The sequence below is a fragment of the Scyliorhinus torazame genome, chromosome 2, assembly GCF_047496885.1.
Source record: "Scyliorhinus torazame isolate Kashiwa2021f chromosome 2, sScyTor2.1, whole genome shotgun sequence".
In the NCBI taxonomy this organism is placed as follows: Eukaryota; Metazoa; Chordata; class Chondrichthyes; order Carcharhiniformes; family Scyliorhinidae; genus Scyliorhinus; species Scyliorhinus torazame.
The window spans coordinates 170,960,677-170,980,505 of NC_092708.1; the positions used below are offsets into that span (position 1 = coordinate 170,960,677).

General features: G+C 45.7%; 1 protein-coding gene across 2 annotated transcripts; it reads right to left on the reverse strand.

The window, feature by feature from the left end:
* Positions 1-1,766: 1,766 nt before the first annotated feature.
* Positions 1,767-6,854, reverse strand: LOC140393535 (gamma-crystallin S-1-like). 2 transcript variants are annotated; one of them, XM_072479840.1, is made up of 3 exons: positions 6,698-6,854; positions 6,365-6,607; positions 1,767-2,113 (listed from the first exon to the last, which is right to left on the reverse strand). In XM_072479840.1, the coding sequence occupies exons 1-3, from the start codon at positions 6,704-6,706 to the stop codon at positions 1,838-1,840; spliced, it is 528 nt and encodes a 175-aa protein (XP_072335941.1). In that variant the 5' UTR covers positions 6,707-6,854; the 3' UTR covers positions 1,767-1,837. The 2 variants fall into 2 exon arrangements, with proteins under 2 accessions (XP_072335941.1, XP_072335935.1); XM_072479834.1 differs by lacking the exon at positions 6,698-6,854 and having other exon boundaries at positions 6,365-6,619.
* Between the last annotated feature and the right edge of the window lie 12,975 nt (positions 6,855-19,829).

Below are 19,829 nucleotides of genomic sequence, written 5' to 3' on the forward strand. Positions count from 1 at the left end.
CCTTCTATATCCCGTCTGCTCATATCTCTATCCAGATAAGTCTTAAAGGTCGCTAATGTATCAGCCGCATCCACCTCACTAGGCAGTGCTTTCCAGGCCACCACTACCTTCTGTGTAAAATAATTCCCCACACATCTCCACTGAACCTATCCCCCCTCACCTTGAACTTGTCCCCCCTTGTAATTGTCAATTCTGCCCTGGGAAAAAGCCTCCAACTGTTCACCCTATCTATACCCCCCATAATTTTATAAACGTCTATCAGGTTGCCCCTCAGTCTCCGTCTCTCTACGGAGAGCAATCCCAGTTTATTCAATCTCTCCTCATAGCCAATACCCTCCATACCAGGCAACATCCTGGTAAACCTTTTCTGTACTCTCTCGAAAGCCTCCACATCCTTCTGGCAGTGTAGTGACCAGAATTGGACACAGTATTCCAAATGTAGCCTAACCAATGTTCTAGATAACTGTAATATAATTTGCGAGCTTTCATACTCGATACCCTGTCCGATAAAGGCAAGCATTCCATATGCTTTCATAGAACATAGAACAAACAGTGCAGAAGGGGGCCTTTTGACCCATCGGGTCTGCACCGACCCACTTAAGCCCTCGCTTCCACCCTATCCCCATAACCCAATAACCCCTCCTAACCTTTTTGGACACTAAGGGCAATTTAGCATGGCCAATCCACCTAACTTGCACGTCTTTGGACTGTGTGAGGAAACCGGAGCATGCAGAGGAAACCCCCGCAAATATAGTGAACAGTTGGAGGCTTTATCTTTACCACCATTTCCACCTGTGCTGCCACTTTTAAGGAACTGTGGACCTGCGTGCCCAGATCTCTCTGTGTGACGATGTTCCTGATGATTCTGCAATTTATTTTATACCTCCGACCTGAATTGGATTCCCCAAAATGCATCACCACGCATTTGTTCGGGTTAAATTCCATCTGCCATTTCTCTGCCCAATTTTGCAGCCTATCTATATCCTGTTGTATTCTCTGACAATCTTCATCACTATCCGCAACTCCTGCAATCTTAGTATCATCTGCAAACTTGCTAATCAGACCCACTACGTTTTTTTCCAAGTCATTTATATATATTACAAACAGCAGAGGTCCCAGTACAGATTCCTGCGGAAAACCACTAGTTACAGACCTCCATTTGGAAAAACACCCTCCCACTGCTATCCTCTGTCTTCTATGGCTAAGCCAATTCTGAATCCATCCAGCTAGTACACCCCTGACCCCGTATAATTTAATCTTTTGCACCAGCCTGCCATGAGGGACCTTATCAAATGCTTTATTAAAGTCCATGTAGACAACATCCACAGCTGTGCTCTTCTCCTTAACCAGTAGGGCAACTCCCCCATCCCTTTTACATCCCCCTCTATCCTGCCTGAAACATCTAAATCCTGGAATGTTTAGTTGTCAATCCTGTCCCTCCCTCAACCAAGTCTCTGTAATGGCAACAACATCATAGTTCCAAGTACTAATCCAAGCTCGAGATTCATCTGCCTTACTTGTTATACTTTTCGCATTGAAACAAATACACTTCAGACCACTAGTCCCGCTGTGGTCAGCAATATCTTCCTGTCTACTCTTCCTCTGAGTCTTACTGACCCTGTTCTCTTGTTCCCCCTCAGTTATTTCACCTTCTGACCTATTGCTCCAATTCCTGTTACAAATGTGCTCATTAACATCCAGGCAAGGATATTGTAGTTCCTAGATGATTGTAAGAGAATCCAAAACAAAATGAATTAAAATAACTCTTAAAAAGTAAAGATGTTTTATTAATGTTCAAAAATCCTTCAGCAAGAATAAAATCATATTTTACAGCAATCTAAAAATCCCTCATGCGCCTGAAAGATCCGATAGTTGAGCTGTAGCCGCCCCAGTTACTGAATCTCTTGTATTCACCAGGTCTCATGAAGTACTGTCGGCCTCTGTAGTTGGGATGTTCATAGAAGGTCCAGTAACCATCCATCACATGGCAGGAGTGGATGTCACGGTAACGGAAACGACCGTAGATAGATGGACAATCATCCATGAATTCCATCATCTGTCCTCCAAAGTCAGGTCTCTCGTATATCCTCATCCTGTAGTTTCCACCTCGGTACTGTAATATAAGTTGACTATTAGTCCTCACATTTGTGAATATACATTCAGTAAGGAGGATATGTGAGAGAGGGAGGTTTTGTAGGTTTAAATTGTATCAATAATTATAATCAATAATAAAATTATGATCAATAATTATAATCAATAATAAAATTATAATCAATAATTATAATCAATAATATCAATGTGGCACTACACTCCGTTTGTTTCTCCCGATGCCTGTGTCTCTATATTTACATTGTGTATATGTGTATGTCCTACGTTTTTCTCATGTATGGAATGATCTGTCTGGACTGTGTGCAGAACAATACTTTTCACTGTACCTCGGTGCACATAACAATAAATCAAATCAAATTAAATCAATAATAATGAATGAAAAGTTGAAGCAATTTCTTAAAATCTTCTTAACCAGTTGAATTCAGTGGATTCTTCTGTCCATCATGGTTCTCTTGGTTAGTTTTATTGAACAAAACAGTAACAATTTTGGAGAAATTCTAGTTGGTCTGTACAGGGAATTGTTTCTTCTGATCTATTGGTTTCTCTATTTCAAAAATTGGTTGTATGTATGTAGCCTGCAAGAACATGACAGACTCACAGGTAACTTTCAAAAGACATTTGATGGAGAACCACATAGTAACTTACGACAGTCAATGAGGAGTCCTAAAAAGGTAAGTCCAAGAAGTTTGTTTCTTACTAAGACTGCACAGTGGGGAAGAGCACATCTCATCCGAGCTGGGACCATCCCGAGAAGCTGGGTCCCTTATATGCTAGTTTTAACCTCAGGGAATTAACGAGCCCCTCTGCGAGGCCTCCACTCCTCAGTATTCCATGAGCACCAGAGGGAGATCGATCGAGTGGTCCCTGTGGGTCTCGTGGGTGTTATAAGATCACTAATTTGGAAAATTGCAGCACATGTTTTAATGAAACAGAGTAAACTTAGATATGTGGTTGGGTAGAGGAACAGAGGCACAAAGTGTATGTTTTCCTAATTGAAATGAAAGGAGTTCACCAGGTATTATGAGAATTGCGTTCTTTGCTGTATATAAATAACAGACTTGGGTGTAAGGAGTGTAGCTGTGTAGCTGATATGCGACTTGGTAATATAGTTAATAGTGCACAGAGTAGCAGCAAACCTCAGGAGAAAATAGTTGGTGAAATGGGTTGATACTTGAGAAATGCAGTTTAATGTGGATAAGTGTAAGTTGAAGCACATTGGGAGATACGTTGAAGCACATAGACAATATAATTAAAATGGGATTTTGGAGGGGAGTGTAGAAGGACAGCAGGACCTGGCGATCTATATTCAGAACTCCTTCTGGTTGCACAGCAAGTTGGTGAGGCTTTAAAATAAGTGTGTGGGATACTTTGCTTTGTAATTGGGGGAGCTGAATACAAAAAGCAAGATAGTCATGTTAAACCTTTACAAATCTCTGGTTTGGCCTCATATTAAATGTACAATTCTGGCCCAACATTTTATGAAAGATTGTCAAGGCTCTGGAATGGATGCACAGGACGTTTAGATGACAATCCCAAGAATGAAAGACTTCAGTTCATGTGAGAGATTGGAGAAGTTAAGGGGCGCGATTCTCCACTCCCACGCTGGTTGGGAGAATCGCCTGGGCCGCCAAAACTTCCGGGGACGCCGGTCCGACGCCCTCCCGCGATTCTCCCAAGCGGCGGGAACGGGCCGGTCGAGTTTCGCGGGCTGCAGGCCGGAGAATCGCCGGAGATACCCAAAATGGCGATTCTCCGGCACCCCCACGATTCTGAGGCCCGGATGGGCCGAGCGGCCAGGCCAAAACGGCGGGTTCCCCCCGGCGCCATCCACACCTAGTCGCTACAATCGTGGGTGGTGCGTGAACGCTGGGGGGGCGGCCTGTGGGGGGGATCCTGCACCGGGGGGTACCTTGAATGTGGGGTGGCTCGCGATCGGTGCCCACCGATTGTCGGGCCGTCCTCTCTGAAGGAGGACCCGCAAGATCCGTCCCCCATCTTCTTGCGGGGCGGATTTGGACAGGACGGCAACCATGCATGCGCCGGTTGGAGCCGCAACCCGCGCATGCGCAGATGACGTCCGTTATGCGGCGCCGGCCGCGTCATCTATTCGCCGCCGCTTTTACGCGGGCGACAAGGCCTGGCGCGGGTAGATGACGCGGCCCCGATACTGGCCCATTGTCAGGGCCTGAATCGGTCGGGACCGGGGCCGTTCCGCGCCATCGTGAACATCGACGGCGTTCATGACGGCGCGGCCACTTCAGCGCGGGAGTGGAGAATCGCGCCCAAGGTTCTTCTCCTTAAAGCAAATAAGGTTAATAAAGCATTTTGATCAAACAGGTAAGGAGAAACTGTCTCCCTTTTCAAGCGTCTTGGTAGGTAAATGTCACAGATTTAGGATTGCAGCAGTTCAAGAAGGCAGCTCACCATCACCTTCTCAAGGACAAGTAGGGATGGGCAATAGATGCTGGCCTAGCTAGTGACACCGTCATCCTATCAATTAATTAATTGATGAAAGCCGAAGGAGAATTTTTTTTCTCACAGGAAGACAGGGTGTTAGTTTTTATATGTACACACACAATACCCAGCTCTACTCACCACCACTACTGTTGCTAAATAATCAGACTATTTCTTAAACACTCAGAAATAGATAGGCAGAAATTTCCTCCAATTAAATATGAACAACCTAAGTCTTTGGTCTTTGGTCCAAACTCTGATCCAGCGTTATCAACTCCAGCCCTCTCCTTGCCAATTTTCTGAGACTAAACTAGGATGAAAGGTTGAACAGATTGGGCCTGCACTCATTGGATTTCATAAGAAGGAGAGGCGATCTTACTGAGACATGTAAGATTCTGAGGCGTTTGACAGGGTAGATGCTGACAGAATGTTTCCCTTGTCCGGGAATCTAGAATTAGAGGCACAGTTTAAAAATAAGGGGCCTCCCATTCAAGATAGAGATAAGGAGGAATTTCTTCTCTCAGATGATTGCTAATCTTTGGAATTCACTTCTCCAGCTAACAGGAAGCAGAGAGTAGGGCTAAATGGTAACTTTTTAGGTTGGCAAACTATAACTAGTGGAGTGCCAAGGATTAGCACTGGGACCTCAACTATTTACCATCTGCCTCAAAGGCTTAGATGAAGAGGCTGAATGGCTGGCAGTTAAATTTGCCAATGACACCGAGTAAGCTAGGAAGGTTACTGTCAAGAGGAGGTGGAGAGTCTGCAAAGGGATGCTAATAGGTTAAGTGAGTCGCAAAAAACTTGCCGATTAAGTATTTTTTGAAATTATTTTCATGGGATGCGGGCATCGATGGCTAGGCCAGCATTTTTATTGCCCATACCTAATTGGCAAGGAGAAAGTGGTAGCGAGCTGCCTTCTTGAATCGCTGCAGTCTGTGTGGTGTAGGTAAACCCGCAGTGGTGTTATAGGGAGTGGGTTCCAGAACTTTAACTCAGCGGCACTCAAGGAACAGCGATACATTTCCAAGTCAGGACGGTGTGCGACTTGGAAGTGAATTCAAAATTCCACCAGCTGCCAAAGTGGGACTCAAACCCATGTCCACGCAACATTAACCTGGCCCTCTGGATTAGCAGCTCATTGACATTACCACCTTCCGGGGATGCCACCATCGCCCCATGGGAAGTTGAATACTGAACTTTGCACTAAAAGGGTTAGAATATAAAGGGTAGGAAATGATGTCACAGCTGTACAGAGCTGCGGTGGGACCCCATCTGAAGAACAAATTCAGGCCTCAGCACAGCACTAAAGAAAAGATATATTGGCTTTGAATTAAATGCAGGATGATGCTGGAGTTAAAAGGGTTAAATCATAAGGGCAGGTTTCATAGATTAGGCTGGTATTTCATTGAATAGAAGATTGAGTTGTCTTTAAGGTGATTAAGGAAATTAATAAGTTGGAGAGTAAATAGATCCTCTGGTGGGAGATGCCAGAATAAGGGGGTTTGGCCATAACATTAAAGCTGGGCCACTCAGATGGTATCAGAAAGTACAAAAAGGATAGTGACAATCTAAAAGTCTATCACCCAATGGGTTGTTGATTCTAGGGCAATTGAAATTTTCAAAACTGACATTGATAGCTTTACATTAGGCAAGGGAATTAAAGGTTCCAGAAACTCGATGATGGCTTGAAACAGATCAACCATAATTTACTTAAATGGCAAGACAGGCTCAAGGGACAAACCAGCCTTATCCAGTTCTTACATTTCTGTGAACACAAAATATCAAACAGTTAACTTACATATGGGTAGGAGCGACATGACCTGATGTTGTCATTGAATCCCATCCAGCGCTGGTAGTCAGGATATTCTCCCCTGCTCAGAACATACTGGTATCCCATGTAATTGGATCTTTCATACACCACCCACCAGTCACTCATGACACGGATGGAGTTACAGCGGCTGAAGTAAAAGTGGAGGTCAGCACAGTCGCTACTGCACTCATAGTGCCGACCCTGGAAGTTCCTGTCCTCGTAAAAGATGATCTGAAAAAACATGTGAATGTAAATCAATTTCTGAAAGTAAGGACCATTCAGCAAATGATTGCAATGTCACAAAATACAAGTTTACCTCACCTTTCCCATTTTGAGCTCACGGTTAGCTGAGTAGCTGACTGAATGTTTCACTGCTTCACACAGATCGATATTTATAAGCTGGACCGAAAGGTCGTTTTGGGTTGTACTTTGTCATTATAATGTTTCTGGACTGAAAATCAGCCAAAATGAACAAAACACATGTCACACTCTTTGTAGAAAACACCTGGAATATATAATGTACCATCAATTCTTTCCCTTTTGCTTCTCTGCCATTTTAATTGTTACACGAACAAGAAACAAAGAATACGAGTGCTGTATTTTTCCTTTGTCAGGATTCCATTTTACTTTTGAAATAATTATTTCAGTAAAGTCACCCAATTCTATTTCAAACAGTGCAGTGCAGCACCCAAGTTGATCAAATTTGGGACAAAGAAAAGCGGCTGCAAGTTAGGTTGATTTTTGCTGGTCTGATCATTCAGCTGCAAAAACAAGGGCTAATCTATTGGCTTGATATTGAACATTGTAGCAAAACATGAACCTGGAAATTATGGGGCAGTTTACATCTGTAGTTGGGAAAACGATAAAACTAGTTCCAACAGTTGCCCACATAAAGAACACACATGATATCAGGAATAAACATAATGGATTTCAAAGATTAGGGAGATTTCTGGCCATTCCTCCCAGCTGGATCGTCCTGTTCGCCGATGGTGAACCAGCATTCCTGGCAGCAGGGGGTGGATTCAATGAGAAATTCCATTGATGGCGGCAGGATCAGAAGATCCCGCTGCCAGCCAATGGCAGCCTGCCTTCCAGTGCCGAGTAACAGGCCGCGGAGTGTTGCTCTTTTTAATGAGTGGAATACTATCCCAACAGCGTCACCAATAACTGTTGCCAATCGGCACCGGAGACGCCAATAATATTGCTCTTTCTGGGGTATCTACTTTAGTCAGATATTGGTCTGACCGTTATTAATGAGGATATTGCGTTCAGAGTCGGCAGGTATCAAATGATACCACCACAAGGTTCAACCGGATATCGATCAAAGACCCAACAACCAGTCAGTTAGTGCAAGTTCAATAATAGCTTATTTACACACAAGATTAACTCACACATGCAACATAAAAGCACTACAAGCTAAATTATACCTAACACTACAACAACCTGTACTTAACTTCAGGCACCCGGCTTTGGCAGAGGAACAAGTCCTTTGTTTGGATATGGTGTGGCTGGGGTCTGGAGAAGTAGCTTCGGTTCCGCTGGGCTCATCCATCTGGGAGCGATCGTTGATCTTGAACTTGCTTCTGGTCGTGGTGCTGCAGTTGGCTTCAGGTGTAAGCCGGGCCGAAGAGTGCCGATGTGCCAGGGTCAAAAGAGATCGAACACATGGCAGTGCCTCTCTTTATCCTTTGGGGTATTGCGCTCTTTTAGGCGGTCCTTAGCTTTGGACCCAATAATTTGGCAGGCTTCGATTACTGCCTTCAATTTGAGCCAATAAAGGGGCGAGTGCCTTGATGGCTGGGCGTGTCCTGAGCGATCATTGACCTTGGCTGTTTGGGCATCCTGGGTGTGGTGCCGATGTGTCTGGAATTGTATCTGATACCTGAGTACCAGTCCTTTGTCCTGGGGAAATGGGCCATTAGAATGCAAATCGGCTAGGGGTTTCGGTACTGTCTGGTTCTCTGTTAGCAAATATACATTTAGGCTCTGAATTTGCCTGAATCTTGTATTGGCCATATTTCCCTTGCGTCTTTGCAAGTGTCCATGTTTCCTTTGTAAGTGGCCATCCCAGATGGCTACAGAGGTATGTGGGTGGGGCGGAGAATTCCCCTTTCACTAAACGGCCACAATTCTGGTTGAGTCTATCCTGTGCCTTCTTATTTCATTTTGGCCATAGATGATTATGCACATTAACATTTATGATTGTGGGCAGCACGTTGGTGCAGTGGGTTAGCACTGCAGCCTCACGGCACCGAGGTCTCAGGTTCGATCCCGGCTCTGGGTCACTGTCCGTGTGGAGTTTACACATTCTCCCCGTGTTGCGTGGATTTCGCCCCCACAACCCAAAAGATGTGCAGGCTAGGTGGATTGGCCACGCTAAATTGCCCCTTAATTGGAAAAATGAATTGGGTACTCTAAATTTATAAAACAAAACATTTATGATTGCACTAGAGAGGAGATTTATGAGACTGTTGCCATGGCTGGAGAATTTTAGCCACAAGGAGGGATTGGATTGGTTGGCAGAGCAGAGGCTGTGAAGAGATTTAATTGAGACAGATAACATTGTGAGAGTCCTAGATAGTGTGAATTAGAAGGAGCTATTCCAGTTAACAGAGAGGTCAATAACCAGAGGACATAGATTTAAGGTAATTAGCAAAATAATTAGAGGGAAGTTGAGGAGAATGTTCATTCACCCATCTGGTGATGAGGCTCTAAGAACCCATTTCCTGAAATAATGGTAGAGGCAATAACCCTCATCGCTTTGAAAAACCCATCGGAAATCCACTTTAGCTACAGGAAACTACAAGGGGAGGCAGTGGTGTAGTGGTATTGTCGCTGGACTAGTAATCCAGGGACCCAGGGTAATGATCTGGAGACCTGGTGTCGAATCCCACCACGGCAGGTGGTGGAATTTAAAACTCAATAAAATATCTGGAATTAAAAGTCTAATGATGACCATGAGACCATTGTTGATTGTCATAAAAACCCATCTGGTTCACTAATGTAATTTAGGGAAGGAAATCTGCCATCCTTACCTGGTCTGGCCTACATATGACTCCAGACCCACAGTAATGTTGTGGACTCTTAAATGCCCAATTGTATTCAACCACTACGAAAGGACAAGAAAGGAATGAAACAGGACGGACCACCCGTCATCGACCCAGGCACCAGAAGCGACAATGGCAAACCCAGCCCTGTCGACCCTGCAAAGTCCTCTTTACTAACATCTGAGGGCTTGTGCCAAAGCCGGGACAGCTGTCTCACAGACTAGTCAAGCAACAGCCTGATATTGTCATACTCACAGAATCATACCGTACAGACAATTGCCCAGACACCAATATCACCATTCCTGGATATATCCTGTCTCACCAGCAGGACTGACCCAGCAGAGGTGGCGGCACAGTGGTATACAGTCAGGAGGGAGTTGCCCTGTGAGTCCTCAATATCGACTCTGGGCCCCATGAAGCCTCATGGCTTCAGGTTAACCATGGGCAAGGAAACCCCCTGCTGATTAGCACGTATCGGCCACCATCAGCTGATGAATCATACGCCTCCATGTTGAACACCACTTGGAGGAAGCACTGAGGCTCGCAGGTGCATATAATATACTCTGGGTGGGGAACCACAAAGTACATCACCAAGCGTGGCTCCATAGCACCACAGACCCAGCTGGCAGGCTCCGGCTAGACTCCAGACCTCTGAAGGGCAATTAGGGGTCGGCAAAGAATGCTGGCACAGCCTGCGACACCCACGTCCATGAACAAATGAAAAAAAAATTGGGACTGCAGCAGGAGGTGAGAGAACCAATAAGAGGGGAAAACAAACGTGACCTTATCGTCACCAATCTACCTGCTGCAGTTGCATTTGTCCATGACATTATCGGTAGAAGAGACCATGGCACAATTCTTGTGGAGACAAAATACTGCCTTCACATTGAGAATACCCTCCATCGTGTCGTGTGGCACTAGCACCGTGATAAATGGGATACATGATGTGGAGATGCTGGCATTGAACTGGGGTGGGCACAGTAAGAAGTCTTACAACACTAGGTTAAAGTCCAACAGGTTTGTTTGGAATCACTAGCTTCCGGAGCATAGCTCCTTCATCAGGTGAGTAAAGAGATAGGTTACACAAACATATATATAGAAAAAGCTAACGATGCAAGATGATACTTTGAATGCCGGTATTTGCAGGTAATTAAGTCTTTACAGGTTCAGACAGTGCGACTGGAGAGAGGGATAATCACAAGTTAAAGAGGTGTGAATTGTATCGAGCCAGGACAGTTGGCAGGATTTCGCAAGCCCAGGCTAGATGGTGGGGGGGTGAATGTAATGAGACATAAATCCAAGGTCCCGGTTGAGGCATGCGTGCGGAGCAGTTTCTGCTCGGTGATTCTGCTTTGTCGCGCGTCTGAAGGCCGCCTTGGAGAACGCTTACCCGAAGATCAGAGGCTGAATGTCGTTGACTGCTGAAGTGTTCCCCAACTGGAAGGGAACATTCCCGCCTGGCGATTGTCACGTGACAATCACCAGAAAGAAAGTATAAAAACTAGCATAAGGGCACTTTACCTGAATGCTCTTGGCATTTGAAATAAGAGAAATGAGTTGACGGCACAAATCATCACGAATGAGTGTGATTTAGAGGACATTACAGAGACATGGTTGCAGGGTGGTCATAGAATGTTTCCACGATCGATTCCCCAATGGAACTATATAATGGAACTATGTAATGGAAAATCAGCCATGGACATCTAAGGAAATAAAAAGGATATCAAATTGAAAGAAAATGCATACAAAGTGACAAAGATTAGTGGGAAACTAGAGGATTGAGAAATCCTGAAAGGTTAAGAGAAAGCCACAAAAAATTTATAAAGAAAAGTAAGATAGATTATGAGAGTAAACTATCACAGAATATAAAAACAGACAGCAAATGTTTCTACAAATATATAAAACAAAAAAGAGTGGCTCCAGTAAACATTGGTCCTTTAGAGGATGAGAGGGAGAAATGAGGAAATGGCCAAGGCACTGAACAGGTATTTTGTGTCGGTCTTCACAGTAGAAGGCACAAATAACATGCCAATAATTGTTGGCAAGGATCATTTCTAGGTGCGGACCTAGAAATAATCATTATCACTAAGGAGGGAGTGTTGGGAAAGCTAATGGGGGTAAAGGTAGACAAGTCTCCTGGTACTGATGAAATGCATCCCAGGGGACAAAAAGAGATGGTGGGGGTAATAGCAAATGCGCTCATGGTAATTTACCAAACTTTGTTGGAATCTGATGCGGTTCCGTTAGATTGGAAAACAGTAAATGTGAGCCACGGTTTAAAAAAGAAGGTAGTCAAAAGGCGGGTAACTATAGGCTGGTTAGCTTAATTTCTGTAGTCAGGAAAATGCTTGAATATATCATCAAGGATGAAGTAGTGAGACATCTGGATAGAAATTGTCCCATTGGGCAGATGCAGCATGGGTTCATGAAAGGCAGATCATGTTTCACTAATTTGATTTAAAATATTTTTATTCTCCTTTTTCACATTTTCTTCCAAATTTACACCAAACAATAAGCAATAATCAATAACGAATGCAATGTCAATCCCCATATCAATAACAACGACCCCATCCTCCCACCAAACCCCCAAACATTACCCTGCATATTAACATAAACAAATGACAAAATAGTCACCCATCGTCACCATTAACATATGCAGTCTCCCTCTTTACAACCCTCCCAGCCCCCCTGCAATGTTCGATGTAATCCAATTCTCGAAAGTGCATAATGAATTACGCTCATGAATTGTAAAACCTCTCCATCTTTCCCCTCAGTTCAAATTTGACCTTCTCAAGCGTCAAGAATTCATGTTTAACTAATTTGATTTGATTTGATTTATTGTCACGTGAACCGAAGTACAGTGAAAAGTATTTTCCTGCGGCCAAGAGAACATACACAGTCCGTACAGAGTAGACAAAAAGAATAATCAACAGAGAACATTGATAAATGGTACATCGACAAACACTGATTGGTTACAGTATAGAACAAGGGGCCAAACAAAGCAAATACATGAGCAAGAGCAGCATAGGGCATCGTGAATAGTGTTCTTACAGGGAACAGATCAGTCCGAGGGGGAGTCATTGAGGAGTCTTGTAGCTGTGGGAAAGAAGCTTTTCCTATGTCTGGATGTGCGGGTCTTCAGACTTCTGTACCTCCTGCCTGATGGAAGGGTCTGGAAGAAGGCAATGCCTGGGTGGGAAGGGTCTCTGATAATGCTGTCTGCCTTCCTGATGCAATGGGAGATGTATACAGAATCCATGTTGGGGTGGCAGGCTTGTGTGATGCATTGGGCTGAGTTCACCACACTCTGCAGTTTCTTGCGATCTTGGACCGAGCAGTTGTCATACCAGGCTGTATCGCACATCTGTAGAATTTACTGGAATTCTTTGAGGACATTACGAGCACGGTGGACAATGGGGAACCTGTGGATGTGGTATATGTGGATTTACAGAAGGCATTCGACAAGGTGCCGCACAAAAGGCTGCTGCATAAGATAACGGTGCATGGCATTATGGGTAATATATTAGCATGGATTGAGGATTGGTTACCTAACAGAAAGCAAAGGGTGGGGATAAATGGGGGTTTTTCTCATTGGCGATCAGCGGCTAGTGATGTTGTGCCTCAGGGATAATGTTGGATCCGCAATTATTTACAATTGTTGGCGGAGCAACTGGAGATAGGGATAGTTGCTCCGACTGGACCTGTAAAGACTTAATTACCTGCAAATACTCGCATTCAAGGCATCATCTTGCATCATTGACTTTGTCTAATATATGTTTCTGGAACCCACCTCTTCATTCACCTGAGGAAGGAGCTGTGTTCCGAAAGCTAGTGATTCGAAACAAACCTGATGGACTTTAACCTGGTGTTGTAAGACGTCTTACTGTGCAATCATACCTTACTGGTCAACCTAATAGGGGTCACCATGAGAAAAAGGTGCCATCTATCATGGTTTCGAGGAGTGGGAGAGGAGTATAAATGCGGAAACGGTGTGAACACAGTTGACAGCCCTGTCAGCCATCTCAGTTGAGCATGAAGGATGATATATTGGAAACGCTGATATGGAACAGGCTAAACGCCAACGCCCTGAAAATTACTCCTATCTACTCCTAGACTATAACCTCACCGCCAAACATCATGCAATTATTTCCAAGACTGTTACTGATCTTACCTCTCCTGGAAGTCTTCCTTCCAAGGCCTCCAAACTCACTGTCCACCAATACTGAGTAGCCCATTTTTATCTCCTCCCTGTCTCGCTAAACTGATTTCTTTGACTCTGGTTTTTTGCCCCTTGTTCAGTCTCTTCTCCCCTACATCTGTGACTCTTCTTACAGCCTCTGCCACTTTAACGGTTACTAGTTTCCTCGTCCTAACTATCTCCTTACTCTATGGACATCTAATTTCTTTACATTTCTGTGACATTATACAAATATACAGCATGTGAAGAGTTAATGGTATTTAAAACTAGCCACTAGAGGGAACTAAGGGACAGTACTATATATTACACTGACTCTTGGATTTCTGGGAGTGTGAGCTGGAGAGGGTAGATTAAAGTTTAGAGGAGACTGGAGTAGAGGGCATTGTAATAATAATCGCTTATTGTTACAAGTTGGCTTCAATTAAGTTACTAATGAAAGCCCTAGTCACCACATTCCGGCGCCTGTTCGGGGAGGCCGGTACAGGAATTGAACCTGCACTGCTGGCATTGTTCTGTATTGCAAGCCAGCTATTTAGCCCGCTGTGCTAAACCAGCCCCAGAGCTAGTAAGCTAGAGTATAATTGTAGTTAGAATATAGAGATAGTGTTAGTGAGTGTAGTTTAATAATATATTTGTTTACCATAGGAATAATTATCGAACTTTAAATCAAGTAGTGTAAATACAATTAGTTTAGTTCATGAAAAGAGCTTCAAGTGTTTTTGTGATCACGACTCTTTCCATCCTGAAGTCAACCTCACAAAGATCACCACAATTTCCATCGCTACCGTGACTGTAAGAGGTCTCTTCATTTTCCCTGACCGGAGTGTGGTGAATGTGTGTGTATCAGGACATTGGGGTGGACCTGGCAAAGCGCAGTGCCGAGTTCAACCACGCGAAATTGGCCCTGTACAAGAACAGTGTAGAATTTGGGATGTTCTTCGCAGCCAGGCTCTGGATGACATACCAGAATAGCGAACACTATTCCACCACCCCGGCAGCGGGGGACGAAATCATGCTTGCGAACGGCCTGGACAAGGCAAACAAAGCAATGGTGAGGAAGACGCTGGGAGAAAATAGTAATAGACGTGGACAATTTTTGCGCGGGTCGCACTGCCTCGCTATGAGTAGGAGCACTAGCTCATAGGAAGGAAGGGGCGAGGGCAGCAAAGTGCAGGAAGGGTGAGAAGGAGACAGAATGGATCGCAACAGAATGGGCATAGGAGGGGGTCAGAGCAGCCCCAGGAGGTGGGCCACCACACTAGCGTGGACAGCTAGTGCAGGGAAGCATGAGAGAGAGGGGGGCTGCGGCGCATCTCGCAGTAGGGAGAGAGCACCTGGCGGAGTGGAGGGGGGAACACAGAGATGGAGGGAGAAGTAAGGGTGCAAATAGGAAGGAGGAGCATGGGGTGGGGGGGGTGGGGGTGCGGGAGGGTAGAAAGGGGGATAGATTGGGGAATCATGACCACAGGGGGAACATAATGATAAGGATAGGAAGGGCGTCAGACTGACTTCAGCAGGTCAGGTTCTTGTTGATGGAACAAGGTGGCACCATAAGCAGCCACTTTGGAGGGTCCCTAAACAAAGGGAAGCCCCGGAGTGCATGGAGATACCCACGTGGCGTACACAAAGTTGGTGGCCATGTTGGGTGATCCATGGACAAAGGGAAGCCCCGGAGCGCAGGGACCTGGCCTCATGGTGAGAACGGTGACCATGACCATTTTGGATGGCCCCTTAATAAAGGGAAACCCCGGAGTGCAGGCACTCTTCCACAAGGTAAGTATGGTTGATCCTGCAGGATGGGGGACAGAAATCCCCCACCAGGATTATCACCTGGAATAATAGGGGACATAACCGCCCAGTGAAAAGAGTCAGGGTCTTCGCCCACCAAAAATATGAAAGCCGACATAGTCTTCCCTCAAGAGACTCAACTGGGGGAGCAGGACCGACTGCGGGTAAGGAAGAGCTGGGTGGGACAGGATGTGGGCTAGGGGGTAACCATACTAATAAGCAAGAGGATGGTGTTCATGACGACAAAGACGGTTATGGGCCAAGTGGGACTGTACGTCCTGGTCAGCGGTGTCCAAAACGGGGCACTAGTGGTCCTGGTAAATGTGTTCGCTCCCAACTGGGAGACACGGAATTTGTAAAAAAGACCATGGCGTAAAGCCCCAATATAGATACGCACAGACTGACCATGGGGGGTGGGGTGGGGGGGCTTTAACTATGTACAGGACCCACTGACGGCCAGATCAAACCCCAGAACGGGGAAAAAGACAGGCATGGCTAGGGAACTGGGAACGTTTATGGAGCAGATGGAGGCAGTGGATCCATGGCAGTTCTTGTACCCAGGTGAGAAGAAATTCTTGTTCTTCTCACCAGTGCACAAGGTCTACACCCACATCGACATTTTTGTAGTGGGGAAATCAGTGCTTCCAGAAATAGTCAGAGCGGAGTACTCCGAGATCGTAATCTCCGACCACACTACATATTACACGGATACGGAGACGGGCTGCTTTGACAGTCATCCGTTAGATCCCTTTTCTCTCCACAGGTGCTGTCAGACCTGCTGAAATTGTCCAGTATTTTCTGTTTTTGTTTCAGATTCCAGCATCTGCAGTCATTTGCTTTTATCACAATTTTGGAGGAGTTACTGGACACAGATAGTCTGGGAAAGGGGACCTGCAGGGACATATAGGGATGGCTTTAAGAAAAGAAAGGACACGCTCCCCACTGGACGAAACAAGGAAAAAATGGGAGGAAGAACTAGGAAAGGAAGTAGGGTGGGAACTCTGGAGGGAAGCACTGAACAGGGCCAATTCCACCTCCTCCTGCGCAAGGCTGGGCCTCGTGCAGTTCAAAGTGGTGCACAGAGCCCACCTGACCAGGACCCGAAAGAGCAGGTTCCTTCTGGACGTGGAGAACAAGTGTGAATGGTGCCAGGGAGGCCCGACCAACCACGGCTACATGTCCTGGGCATGCCCCAGATTTGTCGGGTTCTGGACAGCCTCCTTTGTGCCAATGTCCAAGGTTTGTGGGGGTCAGTATGGAGCCGTGCCCGAGAGCGGCAGACTTTGAGGTGTCGGACCAGCCAGAACTTCATTTGGGGAATAGAGCTGAAGGCCTGACCTTTGCTTCCCTAATTGCCTGCTCGGCTAACGATCAGCTGCAGAACGGCTGGCCGACCTATCGGAATTTCTCCACCTGGAGAAGGTCAAGTACACCATCCAAGGGTCTGAACAGGAACAACCTGTAAACTGTTACAGTCTCACCTATTTTGTGTGCACAGTGTAAAAGTGGCAACTTTAATAAAAACATTTTTTTAAAAAGAAACATACATAGAAAATAGAAGCATGAGGAGGCCATTCGGTCCTTCGAGCCTGCTCCGCCATTCATTATGAACATGGCTGATCATCAAGTTCAATACTCTGATTCTACCTTCCCCCCATATCTCTTGATCCCTTTAATCCCAAGAGCTATATCTAATTCCTTTTTGAAATTACACATTTTGGCCTAAACTGCTTTCTGTGGTAGCGAATTCCACAGATTCACCACTCTCTGGGTGAAGACATTTCTCCTCACCACAGTCCTAAAAGCTTTACCCCATATCCTCAAACTATGACCCCTGGTTCTAGACTCCCCCACCATCAGGAACATTCTTTCTGAATCTACCCTGTCTAATCCTGTTACAATTTTATAAATTTCTACGAGCTCCCTTTGGAGGGGTCGGAGCATCGCGGAAGCGGCGCCGGCCCCCGATTCTGTCGGGAATTTGGATTCTCCAGCCCATCTCCAAATGCGATTTTGGCGTCGCCGACTGGAGAATCCAACCCAATGTGTTCAGTTTAGTGAGATGATGTAGTTAATGGGAGGAGTCAATGATTGAAGCATTCAGGTGTTGAGGTTCAGTTTAAGTCTCTGAGTGGAAAGCAAACAAAGAAGGAGTTTCTGAAGAAATACAACCAGATAATCTGCATTATTCTGACACGATTTCAGTTCTCTTTCTTTAAAACTGTCCCAAAAGATCTCTCCTTTTCAAAGTGGAGTATTCAAGACATCTCTGTACAGCAAGTATTCCTGAGTGCTAACTGTATTTAAAAATGGATTGGGACCTGAGATGGTTTTATTGTTTGAGTGGGAATAAAGATAGCAGTTAAGGGTTATTGTGTCACAGTATTGAATGACACAATGGCACGGTGGCATAGTGGTTAGCACTGCTGCCTCATAATGCCAGGGACCCGGGTTTAATTCCAGCCTTGGTCACTGTTTGTGTGGAGTTCTCCCCGTGTCCATGTGGGTTTCCTTCAGGTACTCTAGTTTCCTCCCAAAGTCCAAAGATCTGCACGTTAGATAGATTGGCCATGATTAAATTGCCCCTTAGTGTCCAGAAATGTGCAGGTTAGATTAGGGGATAGGATGGGGTGGCTGGGGGAGTGGTAATAGGTAGAGTGCTCATTCAAAGGGTCGATGCAGACTTGAGGGCTGAATGGTCTCCTTCTGCACTGCAGGGAATTTATAATCTATGATCTACGAATGCAACCTTGCATAATTATACATTCAATATGTCTTCCTCTTTCCTCAACCAACGAAATGCATTCAAGTCAAGAATCCAATTTCCCAATGAGCATGCTTTGCTGAGGCTCTTTCTCAGGGCAACAACATCAACACCCCACCTCCAGGTCCCAACCAAGCAGGTAGGGCAGGCGGGACCAGGCATCTATTCTGTCAAGGAAGAATATCAAATTAAAAGGACCATGGAATGAGTTGCAAATTCTCACTAGTACTTGGATTATTGAGGCTGCAACAGTCACATGTGGACGAGCAGTCTGGGGCCGCAAACGGCTGATACAGGGCACTACTTTGTCAGTCCAGGTCCACGGGCTGAATCCGTCATGGAGCACGGAGCGGCCACTGCAGGCTGGCGCCGTTCGCATGCGCGACCTCTGAACTGGAAGTGCTGGGGGCCGAATGAAGCCCTCCCCTGCCCGCCGATCGGCCTGCCCCCGACTCTGGCGGCCCCGGATTAAGTCCTCAGCTGCCTCGCGAGGTTCCTGTACGGCTGGGACCATGAGAGTCCCATGCCGTCGGGAATTTGGCCGGTCGACAATGGAACATCGCGGGCGGGCCTCAGGCTATGGCCTGAGGCAGTGGATACTCGGCGCGGCGTACTCCGAGAGTACGCCAATTTTAGGGGGTGGAGAATTTAAAAACCGCACTGCTCCCAATTTCGGCGCCAAAACAGATTCTCTGGCCCATCGCTGAACGCAATTTCAGCCTCAGGGGGCGGCGAATCCAACCCCTTGACTTTTACTTTTAGATTTTACAGAGAGCAAAATACATAATTGGGACATATACATGATTAAACTAGAAGCTAAAATATTAAGAGACTTGGAAGACATGTGTCATTTAACATTTTTTTTTAACATTATGGAGAAATTTGACATTCAATTAATACTCAACCAGGACGAGTGTGGTTAGTAGTAAATATTAACTTTGTGTGCCATGGTGCTACCTCTTCGAGGTACTGGAATGGTTTGGGCTAGGAGCGGGATTTACCGCCTGGGTGAGGCTCCTGTACAACTCTCCCAAAGCGAGTGTCCGAACTAACACCACCAACTCTGAATACTTCCAGCTACAGAGAGGAACAAGACAGGGCTGCCCCCTGTCCCCACTCTTGTTCGCGCTAGCGATCAAACCCCTGGCGATAGCCCTGTGGGACGCAAAAAGCTGGAAGGGAATCCGGAGAGGAGACAGAGAGCACAGAGACTCACTCTATGTAGATGACCTGCCCCTCTATGTCTGGAAGCCACAGGAGGGACTGAAAGCAATACTGCAAATACTGAAAGATTGCTGAAAATACTGAAATCAAAACGGCCCAGAACAGATTCCGTTACCTGCGGATCCAAATAGCCAGAGACTGGACACAGATCCACAACTGGAACCTGACCAGCCTGGTGGAGGAAGTAAGAAAAGACCTTCTTTTTTAGGCTTTCCCCACATCAGTTAAATCCTCCCGTCAACTTAAAAATTGAGGCTTGGTGGGAAATGGCCTCCCCACCTATAAACCGACTGGCATGAAATTTGCGATTGAAAAGGTGTGGACATCTGTTGCAGAGAAAGAGAACATGTGGTGAGGTGAGTGATGACGATGGGACTCCCTGGAATAAAGAAAAGAGGAATGCCAAAGATCAGACAGATGGATTTGATGGGT